General features: G+C 39.6%; 1 protein-coding gene across 1 annotated transcript in view; it reads left to right on the top strand.

Moving 5' to 3' along the window:
- The window catches only part of TRHDE (thyrotropin releasing hormone degrading enzyme), a 930,657-nt gene that overhangs the window by 710,644 nt on the left and 196,490 nt on the right, over positions 1-23,523 (top strand). The window contains exons 11-12 of the mRNA XM_075600229.1: positions 11,198-11,331; positions 11,428-11,483. Coding sequence (XP_075456344.1) covers positions 11,198-11,331; positions 11,428-11,483 — 190 coding nt within the window. The remainder of the gene's footprint in view (positions 1-11,197; positions 11,332-11,427; positions 11,484-23,523) is intronic.

Below are 23,523 nucleotides of genomic sequence, written 5' to 3'. Positions count from 1 at the left end.
AACGTGGTTGTAGTAACAGACTGCGTGTCTGAGATGGTGATGGGTAGGCTCGATAGACAACACAGTACAATGGACAAGGCAAAATCAAGGTCAGGCAGGTTGAGGTCAGGGCAGGCAGGATAATGGTTTAAATAGGCCGGTGTCAGGAATGACAGAAGGTAACAACATTGTCAGGCAGGCTGGAGTCAGGGCAGACAGAGGTCACAAGCATAGGCTGGCCGGTAGAAGATCAGGCAGCATGGAAATCAGACATATAGACTATGCTCTGATAGCAAGGCTGGATGCAAAGGGCAAAATCATACTGATCTGGCAACCGGGAAGTGGAAGTGTTCAGCTTATAAAGCCAGAGGGAGCGTGTCACAGTAGACCGGGGCTTACCAACAAATTATACCGGGATTCTGGACTGAGCACACAAGATGAGTAAAATAAATTATAATTTATTTCCTTTTAAGACAAACACACAATACTTCACAATTACAGTTAATATACACTTACTGGGATGGGGAAACAAAAATAAAATGTCCACAGAACGAATCAAAGTCTCTGGGCACGCATGCAAGTGGGTGCGTGGTTTGAGTCCTGCGACAGTCCTTGGCTAGGGGTGCAACTTGCCAGCCAGCTATCTCCGCCAAAAGGAATTATTTCATAAAGTCCTTACAGGATTCGTTCGGGAATCCTTAGCTCAAACAAATTCTGGAAGCGGGTGCAAATCTTCGTTACTATGTAAGTTAACCCCTCACACTCCGGAACCGCTGACGCTAAACCTTGGACGTTTCTTGGTTGATTTTAGTTGAATCTGACTGGGACTGGGCTGCAGACATTTTTATAGGGTTAAGGGTCCTATACTTAACATCTACACCCAATCCTCTCGTGGGAATAATTTTCCCCACCTATCCCCGAATTGCCAGTACCTTACAAACAGGGCAGAAGTTGCTTCCCGGTTTGCACAGAGCATGTGCTAACCTCGCACCTGAGCTCCTTGGCGTACCGGGCCCAACCCCTTACCTGGCGACAGTAAGTCTGGGGTTTGGCTATCAAGTGTGAAGTGCCCATACTTCACACAGGTATCTGGTACTTACAATATCCCGGCCACCCTAACACCTAGGATCTCTGAGGCTTTTCAACTCCAGACTTCCCGAGACACAGGGGCACCAACTCTGCAGGTTGCCCTTTGAAGAACGGAGATTAAAAAACCCTCAGCTCATTCTTGCATAACATATGGGCATGTTAATGGACTCATTGCCGGTCTGACAGGAAAGGGTTCCTGTCTGTACATTTTAAAACACATTGCAATACAGTTTATTCATAAATGTATGTTCTGCTTGTGCAACAATTCTAAACTTTATATGTTTGATTATGGTTTCTTTTTACCTAGCTGCACTCCAAAAATTAGAGTGCTTGCTCTTTCCTAACGCAAGTTGTCCACTTAATTGAACGGGTTCTCTAATGTGGGTTGAGGTTTGACCTATAGTCGGTCTGGTTTACAAGCCGGTATACAATGTATACATAATGGCTTTGATCCGTAACCGCAGACACGCGCCAACAATTCCAGCTTAAGTGGTTAACGAGCCCGGTGGATACATTTTGACAAGAAGGCACTTCAGCTAGACCGCAAAACACTTATCCAATTGACTTTGAGGTTTAGCGATTTACGGCTTAGGAATTGATCCCTATACTTCAAAGCGGCCACCCATTCATAGGTACGCTTCTTCACTTAGCGCTTGGCTCAGCGCTAGAGGCTCCCCCTTGTGTCACAAATACAGTTAGCACATTTTCATTCATTCAGTGTAACTGCAGCTAGTTTCTAAGCTGCAAACCAGAGACAAAAAAGATAGTGTAGGGGAAAACATGATATGATGGGGACAATGCAGTTTAACCCCTTCAATCCCAACAGGGATTAGGGTTAACCAGCTGGGCCTAATACCTTTATTATTGGCCTGGTTAACCCCCTCCTGCCACAGAGTGTCATCGAGGTTGATTGGCAACATAAGCGCAATTTGGACTACCCTCTTCACCTGCACAATAGTACACCTAGTCTCTCTGAGTCTGATTATCAACGCAACTTCACTGTCTCGAACCGTGAGCTGTTGCGGCTCTCTGCTCGTGCTACATATACAGGTTTTCTGCGTGTCCCGACGGACACACAAAACCTCAATTATATCATCAGTCACAGGGATTTTATTCTCATTAAAGGAATAGTTTATGTACTCACGTTAAGTTTCCTGGACACTGCAATATACTACCCCGTTGCGCATTTAGTACTGCTGGTACTAGAGATCTCTCTAACAGCAGTCTACGGGCTACTTATCTGTACATTAGGATCATCTGCAGCTACCTCATACGTGATTTATCCTATACTGTATACCTCTGTTATGCTTGTGCTTGTCAGTGGATCCATTAGCCTCAGACTACCCAAGCCCTATAGAGTATACTCTCTCTGATACAAGGTTCCACTCCTAAGGTTACCTGAGGACACACGGCACTATAACACCGCAGATCTTAGGTCAAGCTATCAACAAGGGCACAGCACTATATGCTTTATTTCTATAAACCACGTTGAGAGGATTAAGCTGAGATCCATTTTTATCATTTGGTCTTATTATGGTATATTACTACACACGTTCCTGGATACCATAATTATGTACCACATACTGTAAATCCAACCGTTATTACACTTATACTCTGGTTTATACAGCGATTTGCTTTAGTGACTTACAGTTTAGACATCTACCTATAGGAATTCCCTGTAACGATTCTTTTCACCCACAGATCCTTTACAAGGACTGTTGTCTAGTGTGTTATTAGGATTATCCTACTGGACACTATTATTGAGGATCCTGAGCCTATGCGGCTATCAGTATCTGTATCTGAATACACCTTCAGTTCGTCATTTAATACCCTTTATTTTATTTGGTTGCTGATCAATAAAGATTATTTTTAATTACTACATAAACCACCAGAGAGTGAGCCTGAGTGCTACATTTGGATTCTTTCTCTACCTATTTCATTTTTTTTCTTTTTAGTTATGTGCGTTATATATATATATATATATATATATATATATATATAGACAGAAAAAGAAAGAGAGCGCACGCCCCATAGCATAATATTGCATAAAATTTATTAAAAGGGGGAAGGGGTGGGGGGTGGGGGGGTAGGAATCGCACTCACAGGATGCAAATAGTTAAAAGGCAGTTTGTGAATATATCACCACCATCCGGTTCTGGATACTGGAACACGTCTCCGTGGACTCCCTCAGGGCTGCCAGACACGATCACCAGGAACCAGATGTATAAGGCTCCGTTCGCTGTCTGTGTATAGTCCAAACTCCAGCTCTCACTTCCAATGGCCGCCGATTGTATTCCCGCGCTTGGTGTAGGCTTCTGCACGTGCGCGTCGTCGTGATGACGTAATCGCGCTCTCAGTACCCTGACGCGTTTCGTCAGCCCTTTGAGAAAGTTACCGGTCAGGTGACGAAGCGCGTCAGGGTACTGAGAGCGCGATTACGTCATCACGATGACGCTGCGCACGCGCAGAAGCCTACACCAAGCGCGGGAATACAATCGGCGGCCATTGGAAGTGAGAGCTGGAGTTTGGACTATACACATACAGCGAACGGAGCCTTATACATCTGGTTCCTGGTGATCGTGTCTGGCAGCCCTGAGGGAGTCCACGGAGACGTGTTCCAGTATCCAGAACCGGATGGTGGTGATATATTCACAAACTGCCTTTTAACTATTTGCATCCTGTGAGTGCGATTCCTACCCCCCCACCCCCCACCCCCTTCCCCCTTTTAATAAATTTTATGCAATATTATGCTATGGGGCGTGCGCTCTCTTTCTTTTTCTGTCTGTAGATATCTGTGGAGTTGGTTTACCCCGTGTGAGAGCAGCCCAAAGACCCCTTTATCAACATCGGAAACCTCATCATTATGGACTAATTATTGAAGGACTGGTTGGATTTTTTATTGATTTTTCTGTTTCTTTTTTTAGCACGTTTATGCACTGTTATGATAATTTTTATTGGTTGTGTTATAATAGAATTTAAAAAGGTCACACTAGTTTAAGAGATATACACAATTTCAAATATTATACACTTTACACAATTCTTTATTTATTAATTATAGTTCTATTAATTTATTCATATCACAGTATTATTTTTTGGCGCCACACTTTTTTGTTTGTTTTATATATATATATATATATATATATATATATATATATATATATATATATATATATACTTTTTTTTGTTCACCTGAATTCTTTATTTTTAGTTATTGATTTATTCTCTCATTGACATAAATTAAAAATAGTTTCAATTGATTCATTATGTGGGAGGCTATTTATGCCACAAGCTCAAAAACACTCAAAATAAGATGATGTCTGCTACTGTACTGTAAATTAGAATAGTAAACACAAAGACCAAGATAACACCATCATCAATGATGTTCATCATTTGTTTGAAAACATATTTTTGTAAAGATTTGCTTGGTCACATTTCTTTCTTTACACAACTTATTTGGTAGTCTGAAAGTTCTGTTTTTCATTCATCTTACCTTTTATTCATTACATAGTACCGGTGCTATAACATGTGTGTGTATATATATATATATATATATATATATATATATATATATATATATATATATATATATATACATATATATATATATATATATATATATATATATATATATATATATATATATATTTTGTGATCGGTAGATGTATAACCAAACTTTGAAATTACTGTTAAGCAAGAGGGGTACAGTAGTTTAGAATAGCTCATAGAGATATTTAAACATTTATGTCATTTTGTATCTGTTTACTATAATATGCTCTACTGGGCTATGATGACATTGAGGTTAGAGAATTTGGGTTTCCTTTAGTTAATATTGTAAAATGTTTTATTCTTATAGAGGATAAAATCTGAAGGCTAAGGCTAAGACATGGCTCCATGCAGACAGACTATTATAATAAAGACATAATTATTACTGCTATTATTTTTGGCAGTGAAACTGCCTTCCTATGTCATATTACTGCTTCAATAGCTGTTCTTCCTTATAGGATGTTAATTTACTGTGATTTTTCTTAAGTTTTCTTCTTTTTGTGGTGGTTGTCCTTTTACATTGTACTGTATTATTAAGAAGTCTGTAGGCTTTTCAAAATTCCCCAATCGTTGCAATTTACTAAAAAGAAGAGTAGTATAAAAAAAGAAAAATTCCTGCGTTTGTTTGATATATTGGGCAGTGACAATCACAGTATGGGTTGAATTGTACTTTAATTTTCAGTATACAACTTAATAAATTCTAAGTGTCTTATTTTGTACACCACAAAACTATTTACAGATGTACTCTTGTTAAATGTAATTGAAGCTGATTGCTCATGTGTAGGATTATGCTTGATTCTTGGACTCTTAAAGTCACCCCTTCCCTTGATCCAAGACTTCCAGAACAGAACACATCAAAAACTATATCATGTGTACAAATTGCCACAGTTTTTATAAAAACCAGCAATAATAGGATGATGAACTAGGACCTGGTAAGTTTACCGCCCTTCCTGATTGTCACTGCAACCATTCTTACTCACTGCCACACCTGGCCCAGTGAGCTACACTGATCCAAAAACGTAACACCTGAGAGGATACCCTTAGACCTGACGCTCCTGGCTTGGACCTAAGAATGTCTCCCCCAATAATCACCATTAAAATTCAGCTCCTTTACAGCCTGTGCACAGCTGACCAGTTTACCCCACCAGTTGCAACAACAAAGCATACTTCTCAAATGGTTACCCTCTCCTTTTCTCTATCTTTCAATACCATTTGTTCATAATTTCATTTTTTATAACATTATATACAATAACCCCACACATCATTAAAAAAATGATACAATTAGATATATCAAGTATCCCCCAAATTCCTTTCGACATTATTAATGAACAACCTAAATAGATCAAAGTAAAGGGCAAGACACACATGCCCCCCTTAATAGACTCCTTCTCAGGCCCACCCCCTTCCTTCCACCCTAACCTAAATCTCCTTCCATCTTAACATCTTAACTCTTACTATTTCATTCTAGGGGCTACTCAGAGGGTCATGGCAACCCTTTCAAAAGGTCGGGTTTTCTTTAAAAAAAAAAAAAATAAGACACAAGCATATACATCTGCTCAAACAACTATCTCACATTAAAACAGTAAAACCTACAGTACTCACAGACAGCTGTTTCCACGTTTTGGGTCACTTCAGTGTGAGAATGGTTATACTGGCTTTGCAATGTGAAGTTGAAATAGGTTTCAACCACACATTATCTAAGTTATGGTGAGTAAAAAAGGCTACATTATTGCTAACACATACGGAATGAAAATAACAATCCTTGCATCGTTAGCTCCACAATTTCCATCATACACTGTGTGTGTTAGGGCTTCTTAGTATTGCTAACTGGTCTTGTGTCAGAGGGCAGGCTGATTTAATTCATTTATTTTTTAAAGTGTCCTGGTATTTTAAGCCATTTTGTTCTATTGATAAAGAAACAACAATAAAAAAATCTTGACAGGAGAACATATTCCCTTAACTCTGCTTAATTTGCTACTATAATGTTTTTGTGCAAAGATCAGAAACATCAGACTAGCCTACAGTATACACACTTACATAATAATTTTCTACCTACTGTAGTGCTCTCACACATACTGTACCTCACTATTCCAGAAACCTACAGCTGCGGCCCCCTTTATCCTAACGCGACCGTAGCGGCGTAACTCTGATAACCGCGGGCAGATGCAGTATATTTTCTTTTTTTCCGGAATATGCTCCGGTATTTTAGCGCTCGCATTGTAGCATATTATTAGCGCTGTCTGCAATACTGCAATAATTCACTAAAGGTCGATATTGTGAAAAAAATCAGCCATATCAAGCGATATCACTAGTTTTTCTTAAGCACTTATTTATTAAGCTATATTGTCAGCAGTAAAGTAGGGATAAGACGTTTTTTACTGCAGCAATAATTTTGCAGTATTATTAATGTTTCCTATGCCAATGAGTAATTATCTGCCAATTACTTAATTACATGATATTTGATTAAAAAATGTCAGATAACTGGGGATCTACAGAGAAAAACACACTCAGCCACGAAATATGGTCTAATCCATCTTGAAGGTCCATAGAAAATGCAAAATTCAAAATAATCCCACCACCCCACATCAGTCCCACTGGGTTTATTTCATCGGCCTGAAGACTATTTTCAATCAACATGAATCATTGTCCCTCGATGAGATATCCTCAATGTTGATTGCAGAAAAATATCCTCTGTTGTTTAAAGTTCAGTTGTCTGTCTTCATCTCTTACATTTTCTTTTCTTTATGGGAGCTATTGCCTCTCAGGTCCTGGCTTCAACTGTTGTGAGTGCCAGGAAGTAGGGTTTTTGAATAGTGGGCATGACACTCTGCATCTCTAATAAAAGCAACAAATTGTATTTACACTGGCGACACACTTTATTCGAGCTCGGCTAGTCCCACGAATTCGGGTATACTCGGGTGTATTGAGGTTTGTGACTGTTTTCTGCCCGAGTGCATTGCGTTATTTTCCAGGCAGGGATTGAAGCATTTTATTCCCGCTGGCTGCAATACTGCACAGTATATATATATATACTGCATTACAATTCATGAATTTATGCCATCTGGTAGACACGCGAAGCATTGCAGCCTATTAAATCCTAATCATTACCATTTAACAGATCAGCCGCCCGTCAGCCAGGCATGAACCGTGGCTGGGAAGGCAAACGCAACGGGGCTTGTCAGAGGTGAGGAGCGGTGCATTCCAGGTATCTGCCAGGTACATACTGGGTATTTGCTCGAATAAAGTGTGTCGCAGCAGTACAAGCATTTGAATCTGGGATTTGAAAGGACAACGGTTACCATGAAGAAAAGAAGAAAGAAAATTAAAGAAACAAGATTGAAGCAATGAAGGCAGACTACTAACCTTCAAGTGACAGAGGATTCGTTTCTGTAATTAACATTAGTTTCTACAATTGAAGATGGATCAAGAGACAAGGATGGACATGGATAGGAATAGGACCATCAAGCCCATGGATTAGGCCCCAGCAGGGTCTGAAGATTTTGTGGGTTTTAAAAAACATTTGAAAAAAAAATTATGGGCCAATTAGGGTTCACAAAACATTACATTTTTGTGGATTATCTCCTGTGTATTCATAGTGCCCTGATTATGGACAGTGGAATAGTTTGCAATTTTCATTTACATTCAATCCCATCAGTAGCATTGGTGCTAACTGGGCCCTCATGGGAAGGGTCCAGCAGTGCCCCATGGTACTGAAGGGGTTACAACTTAATTTCATTGTGTAGTATTGTCAATGTATTCCATTTGTAATGTATTGCCTATCGTGTCATTATTATTATTTTTAACACAGAGAAACCTCTAAACCATGGATATGCCACTGTTCGTAGCCTAGGGACAGGGTCACATTAGTGATAGGAATGTTACAGTTGGAACTTTATAAATCCATTTTCCTGTCTAGGTAGCTATTTGGGCTACTAAAGGGTTAATAGTTTTTTAAATTTGCATGTACAATTTTTTACAATGTTTTTATTACATTAACATATGGTAGAAAATATTTATATTTGCATTTTTTTTGTGGCATTAATGGAATAGGTTGTGATAGTGTCTATTACAGGTCTTTATTATCACCAAACCCCTGCATGCAAATTAGTTCATTATCACATCTGTATTTAACGTGCATATATAATTTTTTGTGAATAGAGTAGGTCATTAAATGACTGATAATATATACTTTTAATTTTCTATAACACCAGATATTATCGCCTGTTTCACTACCTTTAGTAAATCCTGGTCAAAGAACTCTCCAGTCTGTATTTGCTTAAATCTGGTAATTGCTTAAATCTGGTAAATTATTTAAAGATTGACTTGACTGATATTGATCATAAACCACATCAGTCAGTCACCAACTCTTTTAATGATTTGGTAATTGAACGGTAAGAGGGGTTTTAGCACTTCTTTATTGCTGCAGTATTTTTGAGTGGCAAATAAATTAGTTAGCAAATGAGTAATTATAGCTAAATTATTTACTAACGTGCTACTTACTAAATTACATAGAGTTTATTTGCAAACTGCCCTAGCATTTGTTGCAAAGATCTTCTGTAACACTGTTTGCATGCTGTGTGCTTACAAATGCATTGTGTGCTATTTAAAAAAATAAATAATTATATTCCTTGAGACTTGTCGGAAATGCAAAAATAGCGATGATGTAAAAATACCAATGTAATTTCTGCATTTACGATGCAGTTTAGAGTCAGGCACTACAGAGTTGTTAGCATCTGTAAATACAATTATGCTAATTAAGTTTTAGATTAGCGTGATTGCTGATGCGCATATTTTATGTCGCAATTATACGACTGCTTAACAATTACATATGGGTAACATTTACAAAATGATCCTAAAACACAGGAATGCAGTACTGACAGGAGATTGGAGTGGAAGAGATAGCTGTTCTGAGGTTGGGCTCTAGATTAACATGACGAAGATAGAGGATTTCCAGAATAATATGAGGTGTTAGAACTCAATACAGTATTCAGCTTCAAGCAAGCCCCCCAAAAACCTCACTTGTTCCCTATATATTCATTCCCTTCATGTTTTGCATCTTTGTCGGTTGACCTGTAAAGCATTCTATGCCGGGTGGTGCTTGTGCATCAATAGGGCAGCATAACGGTTTAATGCTTCGACCCTCCTTTGCAATAAATAGCCCAACACAGTAATAAATGAGACAACAATGTTAAGTTGAAAATCCTTAAACTGCCTGCCAGCCCTAATGTGTTAGGCCCGTTGCCTCAATATGACAAAAAGGAGAGACCTCCTCGGCAGCAAGTACATAGCAGTACTCCTTCCCCCACCCCTACTATAGCGAAGGGGGAGATCCATGTATGCTGCCTATTGGCTACAAACACCCCCGGCCTGCTGAATAGCCATGGTATTTTCACTCAACGTCCCCCTTAGTGGCTGCTTGTACCCAAAAGTAGGGCCTGCTTTCCCACATGTTGATTGAGTATAGCAGATGTATGAATATATAAGGAAAGGGAAAGGGGAATGGACTGGACACTTCTAAGAGTGAATGTGATAACAGTGTTAAGGAGTGAATTAAACTACAAAATATGAAATTACTTCAAAAAATGAAAAATACCTTCACCAACCAGTGGTAAAATTAGTATTAAATATACAAAGTGAAGTTAGCTGCTCGACATCCTCAAATAGGACTGTTCCAAGTCCCAAGGTACATGATTTCTTTTCTTCTGGGGGAGGAGGAGCGCTGATGTGCTCACTGGTATATGGAAATATAAGATAAAAGCAAATATAGTGCAGATGGTTGATACTGGTTAATATATCAATCTGTAAGCTTTAAGTGGTTGCACTCACAAAACTTCTTGTCATAATAAGGGTGTCAGAGATTCTTCTCTCCCTGACTGGAGCTCTTGTAATGAATAGATGCAATAGGTCTCAGGATACCCCTCAGTTAATGTATCAGGTCGACATGAAAAGGAAAAAAGCCACAATAGTGCATACTATTTGACCAAATGTATTCAGTTAAAATAACAAGAGCAGTTACACTCTCACATTTTCAATAAAGTAAACAGGCGTTGGAGAGAACCGCCGAAAATAGAAAGACCCCGTTGGTATAGGCTTCTTCAAGTCTCACTCGCGTCTCACCCTCTGGTTTCCGCATACGTCACTTACGTGGCGGCGTCACAGGTAAGGGCGGAAGCGCATCCTGCCTCAGAGATCAGCTCCGATTGCCAGTCCTTCAGCTCTCTGGTTCTCCAGCAACGCTAACTCAATGCGTTTCGCTGATGCTTTGTCAGGAGTTTATTGAAAATAAATATATATTTGTTTAGCATCGTTTAACAATGCACTAAATCCAGAATGAATATTCAAAACAAAAGAACAATATAAATGTGTGCATGATATTTGTGCTTCCTTGCAATATTGCACTATAGAAAATAACAATTTTATTTGAGCTGAAAACTTTTCCTTTGACAAAGGTAAACTAATAAGCATAAACTACTGTTTTCAATCAATTTTTGTTAATGTACAGTACTATATCATACCATTACTAATTGTTTAGAAAACGTTCAGGTTCAAAGTAAATGTAATACTTTACACTTTTCGTTTATTTTAGAATATCACCGAATTCCCACTATGGATGAAAATAATTGGGTACTGGGGAACATTGATCAAATTGGCTACTTTAGGGTTAATTATGATATCAGAAACTGGAGATTACTGATTGACCAGCTAATGAGAAACTCTGAGGTACTGTAAACTATAGTTCGTCTGTGCATGGATTTGTTTTGATCTAAGGCTCCGTACTGGTATTATCATCCTAAAATGGTTCAATTTTTCTCATAGGTAATTTCTGTCAGTAATCGAGCAGGACTGATCGATGATGCATTCAATCTGGCAAGGTACGTTTTCTTGCAGATGTCTAACTTAATGAGCAATCCTGTCAACTATTGCTTTAAAGCATCAGTAGGGAAAGGGGCAACACCTCTTTTGGTTTCAATTTATGTGGATGGGTTTCACACTTGAGAAGGCATGTTTTTTTCTTTAGGCACTTAATGCATAACACTTTCTTTATTTCTCTTTTCACCATGCTACCACAGTCTGAAGCACTCTCCACACACTTGATCAATAACAGCTGCAGGGTATTTCCATGGTTGCAAAGGCTTGATCAATTTTTTTAGCAAGTTTATGCTGAAGATTAATGACCTAACCTTCTTTTCTTTTGCTAATGAACTGATTTAAAAAATGACCACAGTACCATATTACAGTATATTTCTTCATAGAAAACACAGTAAAGCTTCAAATTTATTTTTTTTGCTTTGACATAACATATACCTGTCTAAGAATAATTGGGTCTTGTTACTGGGTACTAAAACATAAACCAATATATTTTTTAGATAATTAAAGCAGCAGTTCAAGTTGCCGTTTTAAAAACAATATATAAATATATCCATTTGCTATATATATATATATATATATATATATATTCCCCTTTAATATGTGCATCAATACAATCCATACAATTACACAAGTAATTACTGTAGCTAAGTTGCCGATCGATCCGTTCTCCTGTGATCGATCGGCAAAGATTCGGCTTGGGAGTTAACTAAATTGCTGGAGGATTTTCACAATGGAAAGAAGCGGAGGACAGCAGCGAAGTACGGGGGATGGACACCGGTGAGTATAGGGTTAAAAATCATTTAATCCATGGTAGACATCATGGTATGGGATGAGTAAAATATCTAACGCGTTTCGGGCCGTTACCCTTTGTCAATGTTCTCTTTGACAAAGGGCGACGGCCCGAAACGCGTTAGAGATTTTGCTCATCCCATACCATGATGTCTACCATGGATTAAATGATTTGTAACCCTATACTCACCGGTGTCCAGCCCCCGTACTTTGCTGCTGTACTCTGCTTCTTTCCATTGTGGAAATCCTCCTGCTATTTACATTACACGTGATGCACGCTGACGGACCCACCAAATCTCAATTGTGAGTACCCCACTCCTTGAGTTACGGATTGGGAGTTTATATTATATTTGTGTCATTCTCCAGGGAGACGCACATTACTGTGGTACATATTATGGGGTCAGGCATTCATAACTGACCCGCACTTTATACCACTGGTCCCCCGCATCTTAGGAGATAGTTATAGACACACTGGAATTTCATATGCTCAAGAGAGTGGAATCAAAGTGGTTCTTCTAAGAATTGTTTTATTACTCAAGATACTATCACTTCTACATTGACTCTCTACAGCTGAGCATTGATTGTTGGAACCCTGTGTCCTACTATTTGCTTACTTAACTAAATTGCTGTCAGTGCAGCAAAAGTGGACCCAAAATGCAAAGTTCTGTGGGGAAGATCATGTGACCAGTCAGTCACTCGATACAATTGGTGAACTGCTAGAGAGAGGGCAGGGCTCAAAAAGGGATGTGCCAGAGCCTGTTTCAGAAGAGGAAGGGGATGTTACGTTGAAAATGGTTGCTAAAGAAACAAAAAATGCTTGTTAAATTATAATATATTAACATTGTCATTCAGAGTTGTTTTAAAAATATATAATGCAAGTATTTTCTCATAGTACAAAACTGATTTATTACTGTAAATAAAACACACATAGGATATTGCTTGGTCTGCGGCTTTAAGGTAGGATTAGTACACTATGCAGTATTTCACATTAGTTGTTTACATTCATAACAAGTTGTCAGTGCCCTCTCAAATGGAAGTACATTTGTCTCATTGGAAGTAAAAGAAGTGGGTGTTGAGTCTGGATTACATTTTAAGTAAATGTGCATTTGTGTTCACAATAATACAATTTTTTTTGCATGTTCTTGTATAGCGCTGCTAGTTTTATGAAGCGCTTTAAATAGATATTTTGCAGGCACAGGTCCCTGCCCCATGGAGCTTACAATCTATGTTTTTGGTGCCTGAGGCACAGGGAGATAATGTGACTTGCCCAAGATCACAAGGAGTCAACACCCGGAATTGAACCAGGCTCCCCTGCTTCAAACTCCTTCTCCCTATTCAAATCAATTTAGTAACAATATTATGTTTTAACCCCTACACAGGTAATGGAAAATGAAAAATGCTCTGTAGTATGCTTTGTAATGGTCTCTGAGAAAGAAGGAGTAACCAATTAATCAGAGATTATTTTGTTGCTGTGGGGCCATACCGTGGCTATCAACTATAGTTAAACTAATTTTAATTTGGATACCTTTTTTATTTATTACCTAAAGCTCATAGTACTCGGAAATCTGGGGGCATCCTTCTGGTTTCCCAGTTGTAAGAATACTTGTCCAGTGGCTACAATATGCAGCGGCCTGAATACATTTAAAAAGGAATACCAACATAACGCAACATGGGTATGGCCTTGTGGTTAACAGGTCCTCCATTGATCACTCAATAAATTAATCTTCTTTTTAAATGTAGTAATTTTTTGCTTTATTTGTGTGCCTGGAATTCTTGTGAATCTGAGGAATAAGGTCACCATAAATACTAAAGAAGAGACCTGTGAGGTTTTTAAAACTTCTGTATACTATATATTACATAAATGACAAAATTATTTATTGATCGAGTAAAAAGTATCATGTCATGCAACAAGTCAAGAGAGGACATGTTATTGCTTGTGGGATTTTATTCATAAAGGATATTAGATTTGTGGGAAGCTTGAAGGTCTTGTTGTTGGTAATGGCAATATTTTGCTTCATATGGTATATTTAGCGTTCGAAATAGAATAACAAAGTACAAAAAATAACTATGCACCCCAGGGAAAAAAAATGTTGCAAAAATGCGTCAGTCAGAGAGATAGAAGATCTTCCTCTAAACATTTGTTTAGCTCACTTTCAAATGTTGTGTCTGTGTTTAAAATGTTTATTCATTTATTTTATGTATTTATCAAATGTTTTACTAGGAAGTAATACATTGAGAGTTACCTCTAATTTTCAAGTATGTCCTGGGCATAGTTTTGATGACAAATAATAGATGATTACAAATACATAGTTATGTAACAGTGTTTCCACCACTCGGTCGCAGATAGGGATCATTACAGGGTGTATGGGAGAAGCGCAGGGATTCACTTTCTGTTTTGCACATTTGTATGGTGCATATACCTGCTGGCAACATGAGGGCCGAGTCATCCGCCGATGGTAGTGGGGACACATGAACAGGCTTCTGGGGTTCATACCCCACATATCTCTTTAGCAGTGCAGCACCTCCTGGAACTGAAGGTGATCTCCCATGGTAGAACTTATTACCTTTCCCCTCAGTAAGGTCATGCACCAGGCAGGAGGTATATAACAACAGGAATGGTTTATTCACTCTGTACAGCACAGTTACATGGCAGTCTTCTGCCGGATGCAGTCTGTCAGGTCAGCTATCACTGAAGATGGTCCCTGGACAGTCACTACAGGCCAAGGGCACCTGCAGCTGTCCTAGCTCTTCCCCACCTCCCTAGCAGAGGTATGATCCACACTCACTCTCCCCCGGAGGGAAGAGCACATGCAAAGGCCCCAATCTTAGGCTCCCAGGTGTGTGACCTGCCATGGGTTGAAGGACAACCTACAAATTTGGGGCGGTCATGCCTTTAAGTACTGCCAGGAGGAGGGCACCAGGTCTGGCTCATGATTGGTCATGCCCAGGCCTGATGTCACCACCTCCCGCTGTCACTCAAATGCAGCTCCTTGGATAGTGAAAACCCCATGATGATTGCTGACAGGCCTGTTGTAACAGGGCTTACAGCCAGGAGAAGGGCAGATTAGTAGCCAGGGATAACCCTGCTACAATTACATAAGTAAACAGGGTATACATTATATACAAGACATTGCATACACAGTTAAAGATAATATTTTGTAGGCGTATGTAACAGTTACAGACCAGATTGTATGTAAAACCTAAAATGTGAGACAGCTTTAGTTTTGAAAGAATTTAGACTGGTGTTGACTATGAGAATCTTCAGTGAGGAACTTGTTCAGATAGAGGGTAGCTTGCCCAGAAAGTTTTTGAAGGCAAGACAGGAAAGATGAACAGTGCGCCTAGACTCAAGTGATGACCAATCTAGTTCTTTGAGCATTTCACAGTGATGTGTGTTGTAGTTATATTGGAGAACAAAATGACATATTGAATTGTAGAGGGTATCAAGTTTGCTAAGGTGGGTTTGGGGTGTCGAGCCATGTACTATGTCCCAATAATTGATAATTGGCATGAGCATCTGGTGTGCAATACGCTTTCTGACCAGCAGACTTAGGGAGGATTTGTTCCTAAAAAGAACACATAGTTTGGCATAGGTTTTGAATGTCAGGGTACCAATGTGCATCCCAAATTTTAAATGGGACTCAAACCATATGCCCAAGTATTTAAAACTAATAACAGGGGCTAGGGTGGTATTAGTGTTGGTTCTGATCTGGAGCTCAGTCATTGGAAGCTTTAAAAATTTAGCCTTGGTCCCAAATAGAATGCTAGGGCTATGTGCATGTAAGATTGTGCCATCTGCATACATGTGTATTTATGCTCCCTTGCAAGCTATAGGAAGATCATTGATGAACACTGAGAAGAGTAGGGGCCCAGAACACAGCCTTACGGGACACCACAGGTGATATCCAATGGATTGGAGTTAGAGCCCGAGATAGATCCCAACAAGTGTCATCTGATAGGTAGGAATGAAACCAGTTTAAACGCTTCCCTATTCCAGAGCACTGGAGTTTGTTAAGCAAGATAGCATGATCAACAGTATCAAAAGCCTTTTTCAAAATCTAGGAATATTGCACCAGTGAGTTGTCCCTGTTCCATTTCACACTGGATCTCATTGCAAACTTTTAGTAGGGTAATTACCGTGGAGTGTTTGGGGTGAAAGCCAGATTGGAATTGGCTAGAGAAATTTGTCCTGGTATAGTAATCGCTTAAATGGAGTGAACACATTTTCCCATGACTTTGGATAGTATTGGGAGAAGATAGATTGGCCTGTAGTTTGAGACAATATTGTTGTCCTCACTTTTGAAGATTGGGACAACACTGGCAGTTTTCCAGGTCTTATGGATATGGCCTGCAGACAGAATAGAGTTGACTAGGGAAGCAATTGGTTTGGCAATAGCTGGGGCACCAAGTTGTAGGAACTTAGATTGCAGTAAGTCAGATCCACATTGGCTGCTTAGTTTTAATTTGAGGATTACTTGTGTAATCTCTTCTTCAGATACTGGGACAAATTGAAAATAGTGGGCAGTGTTGGGAGAGGGTGAGGCTATAGGGCTACTGTCAGAATGAGGTATATGTTTGTAGTTTGGGTTGTGTTTTGCTAATAAGTTAGTAGTACACCCCATACAGTATTCATGGAATGCATTTGCAATGTCAGTTGGATTTGTCAGAGTAATTTCCCCCTTAGTGATATTTCTTGTTTATTGATGGCTATAAGGATGGAATATATTGTTGATAACCTTCCAGAAGTTAGCTGGGTTTGCTGTATTCTAGCAATGATATACAGAGTGCTTTTGCATGTCTTGTTTGCCTTCTGCACATATTCCACAAGAATCTGTAGTTATTACGAACCTTGGTAGTGCCAGTTACTTTGTAGCCTTTCCACAAGGCATCTCTGAAATGGTAGAGCGCTATAAGGTCAGTTGTAACCCAAGGAAGGTTGGCCCGCCATACTCTTATTCTGCGTAGCGGAGCATGGGTATCACAGAGTTTTAAGAACTCGGATTGGAAATAGTTGGGTGCAGAATCGGGGTTGGGAATTGTCGATTCTGTACCAAGAGCAGTTGGTAAGGTCAGCCAGAAACTGCTGTGGGTTAAAGTTTCTAAACGTTTTAGTGAGAAGGACTTTAGGTCTTGATTGGGGTGGTTTAATTTTCTTTACACAGTACACTATGTCATGGTCACTAAAAATGTTAGGAAGCATGCCTGAGGATTGGATTCTGCTGGGATTACAGGAGAGAATCCAGTCTAGCAAGGAAAGGTTGTGAGATTTCAGGTTTGTCCGTGTATGTTTGTAGAGCCATATTTATTGGATCACTACTTATTTAGCATTTCCAGCTCACCTATACTTTTTCGTGTATTGACCAAACTAATCTCATAAATAAATATTCCCTTAATAATGTGCTTGAATGCTGTAAAAAAGCAATATCCATCAATAATAAAATTCAAAAATAATGAAGTTGTAATGGGCTTGACCATTTCTTTGTTCTTTGACTTATATTATTTTTATCCCACATGGAATTCATTAAAAAGGTAACTTGGAAGTGACCAAAGGTATGTTGGGTTGTTTATTTTTGCATTGACCCGGCTGGATACATTTTGACTAGAAATCATAGATTTCCCACATGATTCCCCACATGTTGTTACGATTTTCTCTGAACAAAATAAAATAATTTAATGGAATCTTGAAGTAGTTTTGAGACTCAATGGGATATTTTATTCTATTTATTTTTTGTATGTTATTTGAAAATGTGTACAATGTAATGTGGGAAAATGTTGCACACCAAAAATCAAAATAAATCTGAGATACTAATACAGGTGCTCTCTAACTCGATGAGGGAAGGCCCACTGCAATCCAAGTACAGGATACACAAGAAAGGAAGAGTAGAGGCTCCACGGATTTTATAAATGCAATAATTTATTGAAGCCAATTACTGTAAAGTGTCCAACGTTTCGGCTGTCACAGCAGCCTTGGTCACACTCCTTGAGCTTCAATAAATTATTGCATTTATAAAATCCATGGAGCCTCTAATCTTCCTTTCTTGTGTATTTGAAAATGTGTAAACAGCGGATATATACATGGGATAAAGAAAGGGAAATTACATAAATCAATTCTCTGTCACTGTCGTTAAAAACATTATTTACTCCTATGTTGAGAATTGAGACTGGGCAAAAGGCAGATTATCATTGTACTAATCGCATTATTGCACTTCCACTGTTTCTTCTTAATCACTTCAAAATTATGAATTTTACATTTTTCAAAATAGTCCTGAATTGATTTCACAAGTCAACTCTGTGCTTATATATTCTAGTTTTTATACTTTAATTCACTGAATTTTTGAAAGGAAGAACAAGCCTAGCATTAAACAAGATAGGAATTTTGGGGAGCAGAATAAGTGACTTTCTGATACTGCCAAGAATAGCCAGCTACAGTATTTTTGTCATAATTGGTCTGTTTGTTAGTTTCCCATTAATAATTAAATAATTTAAATTCATATTTTTAAAGCGGCAACCATTCTATAACCTATTTGTCTTGTAAGCATTCAAACCAGAGAGTCTTCTAATAAAGTAGAGTTGGGCAATACACCAATATGATAGTAAATAATGCAATAATAAATGTGAAAATAAGTCGAAATTGAAATGTTTTATTATTTTAATTTTATTGTCACCCATGGCAATCAATTATGCCTTAGGGACAGTTAGTGACATGTTGTTTAAGACACAGCAACCTCATAAATGGCAGATCTGCCAATGTGTTACTGTATCTATAATTGAGTGCAATGTTGGTGAAATAGAAAATGTTTCATTTAATAATAATACATTTTTTTTAAAGCATAAGTGTAAATCAAACTCTCTCAGATCAAATCATCTTGCAACCTCTATGTCCCGATAGATTCCTGTGATTTGTATGGCGGTCTTCTCTTCCTTGCTTCCTATGGAGAGCAGTTTCAGAATCACCATCTGAGTGTGATGATGGATGTCACTATGAGGGGGCACTCGGCAACTAGGCAACATGCTTTGTAAATCCTCTCCTTGCTTCCTCAGGGATGAATTTTCAATGTAAAAGTGATATCAGTACCTTCTTCACTTTTCAACCCTCAGAAATAGCATTACCCCTAATTTCCTAGATTGGTTTGCCCCCTCCTCGTAATCCCTTCCCAACCATCATCTCTGATGTTCAGTGATTGGAGGGAAACATGTTTTATACATTTTAAAATATACAGTAAACTAGTTGGAAAAGGTAATGTCTTTTTCTTATTAAACAGTTATTTATTGTGATAAATATCGTTATCAGAGGACATCCTCTCAGCCGTTTGCTATTTCCCGACAGCACATCAATCAGTAAGGCTTCATGATGTTGCTATTGTTTTCCATCCATGCATGGACACAATTTGTTGGGAATATGTTTCTAATCACGATCCCGTAGTGTTGGAACAATTCAGTATTGCACTAAGATTTTATGAAAAAGCCACGCGTCTCTGACACATTACACATTTTCTTCTCCTGTCACTGTATTTATCTCTATTTTCTATGAATAGTTTTTTTGCCATAAATTATTGCTTACATAGCTACAGTAGAGATGTTCAAAAAATGTTTGCGGATTTAGATCCGCCTCAGATTGGCCGGTTCCTTTGGTCCGTGGATTCTCAAAAAAGCCAATCCACCTTTTTCCTATTTTTTTTCCTATCACAGGCAATCCACATGGTGAATTCATAATCCGCGGACGGATTGTTAAGAATCCGCACTCAGAATTATTTTATCAATCTGCGGTGTTGATTTTGGATTCAATATGGAATAAAAAGTCTACACAGATTGTATCTAATGGCAGATTCGAATTAATGCGCTTTGATTTTTTAGTATCGAAACCAGAGATGGATTTTTGGGGGAGAACAGATGTGTTCCAAACAATCCACGAATTACGGGAAAAGTATTTGGACTGGTTTGCCGATCCCTATACATAACTGGTGAAGCATTTGAGAAGACTTTTTCCTGAATTGTCACCTTCCTAATATATTGCACAAAGAGAACATCTACTTCACATATTTTTTTTTAAATAACACTTGAAATGAATTTGCCATTTGTCAATGCTGCAGCAGTGTGCCTACTAATCATGTTAGTTACTTTTCTTTTAAGTCAATTCCAATCCATTCATTTGAACAAACATGAAGAAAAAAAAATAAGAATCCTATTATCAGTAAAAGTAATGGACTAGTACAAATGGATATATAATTAAATATACCATAGAGAAAAATGTTTAAATTGCATTTCATTTTAAGCTATTGATGAAAAAGAACATCCAGATAATTGTTTTAGATGTAAACTCTCAACCATGGCTTAAAATAAACACAGAAACAAGTAGAAATTAGAGATGAGCAAAAAATGAAATTTACTGTAAGATAACCATCAAAGTACCATATGATCTCAATGAGCAGCTTTAACCCAACATTAGAGACAATGTAGGTGTTTGTTTTTTTCCAAAGGAGAAATTGGGCTAAATCTGGTGGACTATTACTACAGAAACTTATAACGAGTTAAAAGTGATGCTACTTTTACACCGTCATTGCCCCAGGTTTGATACATAACCCCACAAATGTACAGTACAGCAACGACCTACAGTAGTCATAAATTGTTATGAATATAGAACAAAACTATTTTTTATAAGGATAAAACAGGAGCTAAAAATGTCATATATATATATATATATATAGGTATATATATATACCTATACCTATACATATACCTATACACATATATATATATATATATATATATATATATATATATATATATATATATATATATATATATATATATATATATATAGTGTTCGACAAATCACCCAAAAATCTACTCGCCCACCCAAAAAATCTACTCGCCACCTAGTCTCACCCCCAACCCCGCCCCTAGTCCCACCCCCAACCCTGCTTTAAAATAAAATACATTTAATAAATTCCTAGTCAGAACAACATTCATTTTTGACATAAATGTATTTATTGTATTACATTATAGTACAATTAGTCCTTGTTACTTGTGTGTGTGTATGTGTGTGTAAATGTCGGATATAGAAATAAAAGACAAATGTGAATGACTAGTTTCCTGAACCCCTTAACCAGTGTCTGGATGCCCCCGCTTCACAATATCTAAAGCAGAAATCCTGCCTGGGATCTTACCTGATCCGTAGTCCCTCAATGTCCAGGTACCCTCATTCCCGCAATGTTATACATTGAGGGGATGTGTTCCCTACCTGCCTTCTGGGTTAAGGGGGCTTACAATGTCTTCCGGGTGAAGCTTGAGTCAGATCTGGAAGAAAGCAGTATAGGTTATTTCGGTGTAGTATAGGGAAGTTAAGATATATAGGGTAAATAAGAGATCCAGAATGTGAGAGAGTGTGGGGAGAGAGAGAGAGAGAGTGTGGGGGGGGGAGAGAGAGAGAGAGAGAGAGAGAGAGAGAGAGAGAGAGAGAGAGAGAGAGAGAGAGAGAGAGAGAGAGAGAGAGAGTGAGGGGAGAGAGACAGAGAGAGAGAGAGCGAGCGGAGAGAGACAGAGAGAGAGAGGGGGGGGGAGAGAGACAGAGAGAGAGAGGGGAGAGAGACAGAGAGAGAGAGGGGAGAGAGACAAAGAGAGACAGAGAGGGGAAAGAGACAGAGAGAGACAGAGAGGGGAGAGAGATAGAGAGAGAGGGGAGAGAGACAGAGAGAGAGAGGGGAGAGAGACAGAGAGAGGGGGTAGAGAGAGATAGAGGGGAGAGAGACAGAGAGAGAGAGAGGAGAGAGAGACAGAGAGAGAGGGGAGAGACAGGGGAGAGAGACAGAGGGGAGAGAGACAGAGAGAGAGAGAGGGAGAGAGACAGAGAGAGAGAGGGGAGAGAGACATACACAGAGAGAGAGAGAGAGAGAGAGAGAGAGAGAGAGAGAGAGAGAGAGAGAGAGACAGAGAGGAGAGAGACAGAGAGGAGAGAGACAGAGAGGAGAGAGACAGAGAGAGAGGGGAGAGAGAGAGAGGGGGGGGAGAGAGACAGAGAGAGGGGGAGAGAGACAGAGAGAGAGGGGAGAGAGACAAGGGAGAGAGACAGAGACAGAGAGAAACAGGTGAGAGAGACAGAGAGAGAGATGGGAGAGAGACAGAGAGAGAGAGAGAGGGGAGAGAGACAGAAAGAGAGGGGAGAGAGACAGAGAGAGAGAGAGAGAGAGAGAGAGAGGGGAGAGAGACAGATAGAGAGAGAGGGGGGAGAGAGACAGAGAGAGAGAGAGAGAGAGAGAGAGGGGAGAGAGACAGAGAGAGAGAGGGGAGAGAGAGAGAGAGAGGAGAGAGAGGGGGGGATAGAGACAGAGAGAGAGAGGGGAGAGAGACAGAGAGAGAGACAGAGAGAGACAGGGGAGAGAGACAGAGAGAGAGAGAAGGGAGAGAGACAGAAGGGAGAGAGACAGAAAGAGAGAGAGACAGAGAGAGAGAGACAGGGGAGAGAGACGGAGGGGAGAGAGAGAGAGAGAGAGGGGAGAGAGACAGAGGGAGAGACAGGGGAGAGAGACAGGGGAGAGAGACCGAGAGAGGGGAGAGAGACCGAGAGAGGGGAGAAAGACCGAGAGAGGGGAGAGAGACCGAGAGAGGGGAAAAAGACCGAGAGAGGGGAGAGAGACAGAGAGAGGTTGACTGACTGGGTGGATGGGTGGCTGACTGACTGACTGGGTGGGTGACTGACTGACTGGGTGACTGACTGACTGACTGGGTGGGGGACTGACTGACTGAGTGGGTGACTAACTTACTGGGTGGGTGAATGACTGACTGGGTGGGTGACTGACTGACTGGGTGGGTGACTGACTGGGTGGGTGGGTGGGTGACTGACTGGGTTGGTGACTGAATAGGTGGGTGACTGACTGGGTGGGTGACTGGCTGGGTGGGTGACTAACTGACTGGGTAACTGACTGACTGACTGACTGGGTGGGTGACTGACTGACTGACTGGGTGGGTGACTGACTGGGTGGGTGACTTACTGGGTGGGTGACTGACTGACTGGGGGGAGGCGGTGACTGACTGACTGGTGGGGGGTGACTGACTGACTGAGGGGGGACCTCTGGTGTCACACACATACTCCCACACACACACACACACACACACACACACACACACACACACACACACACACACACACACACACACACACACACACACACACACACACACACACACACACACACACACACACACTCCCATATACACACACACACACTCTCCCATATATATACACACACACACACA

The sequence above is a fragment of the Ascaphus truei genome, chromosome 5 (genome assembly GCF_040206685.1).
Source record: "Ascaphus truei isolate aAscTru1 chromosome 5, aAscTru1.hap1, whole genome shotgun sequence".
Taxonomy (NCBI): Eukaryota; Metazoa; Chordata; class Amphibia; order Anura; family Ascaphidae; genus Ascaphus; species Ascaphus truei.
Note: the sequence above shows the minus strand (reverse complement) of the source record. Positions and strands in the feature narration are given on the sequence as shown.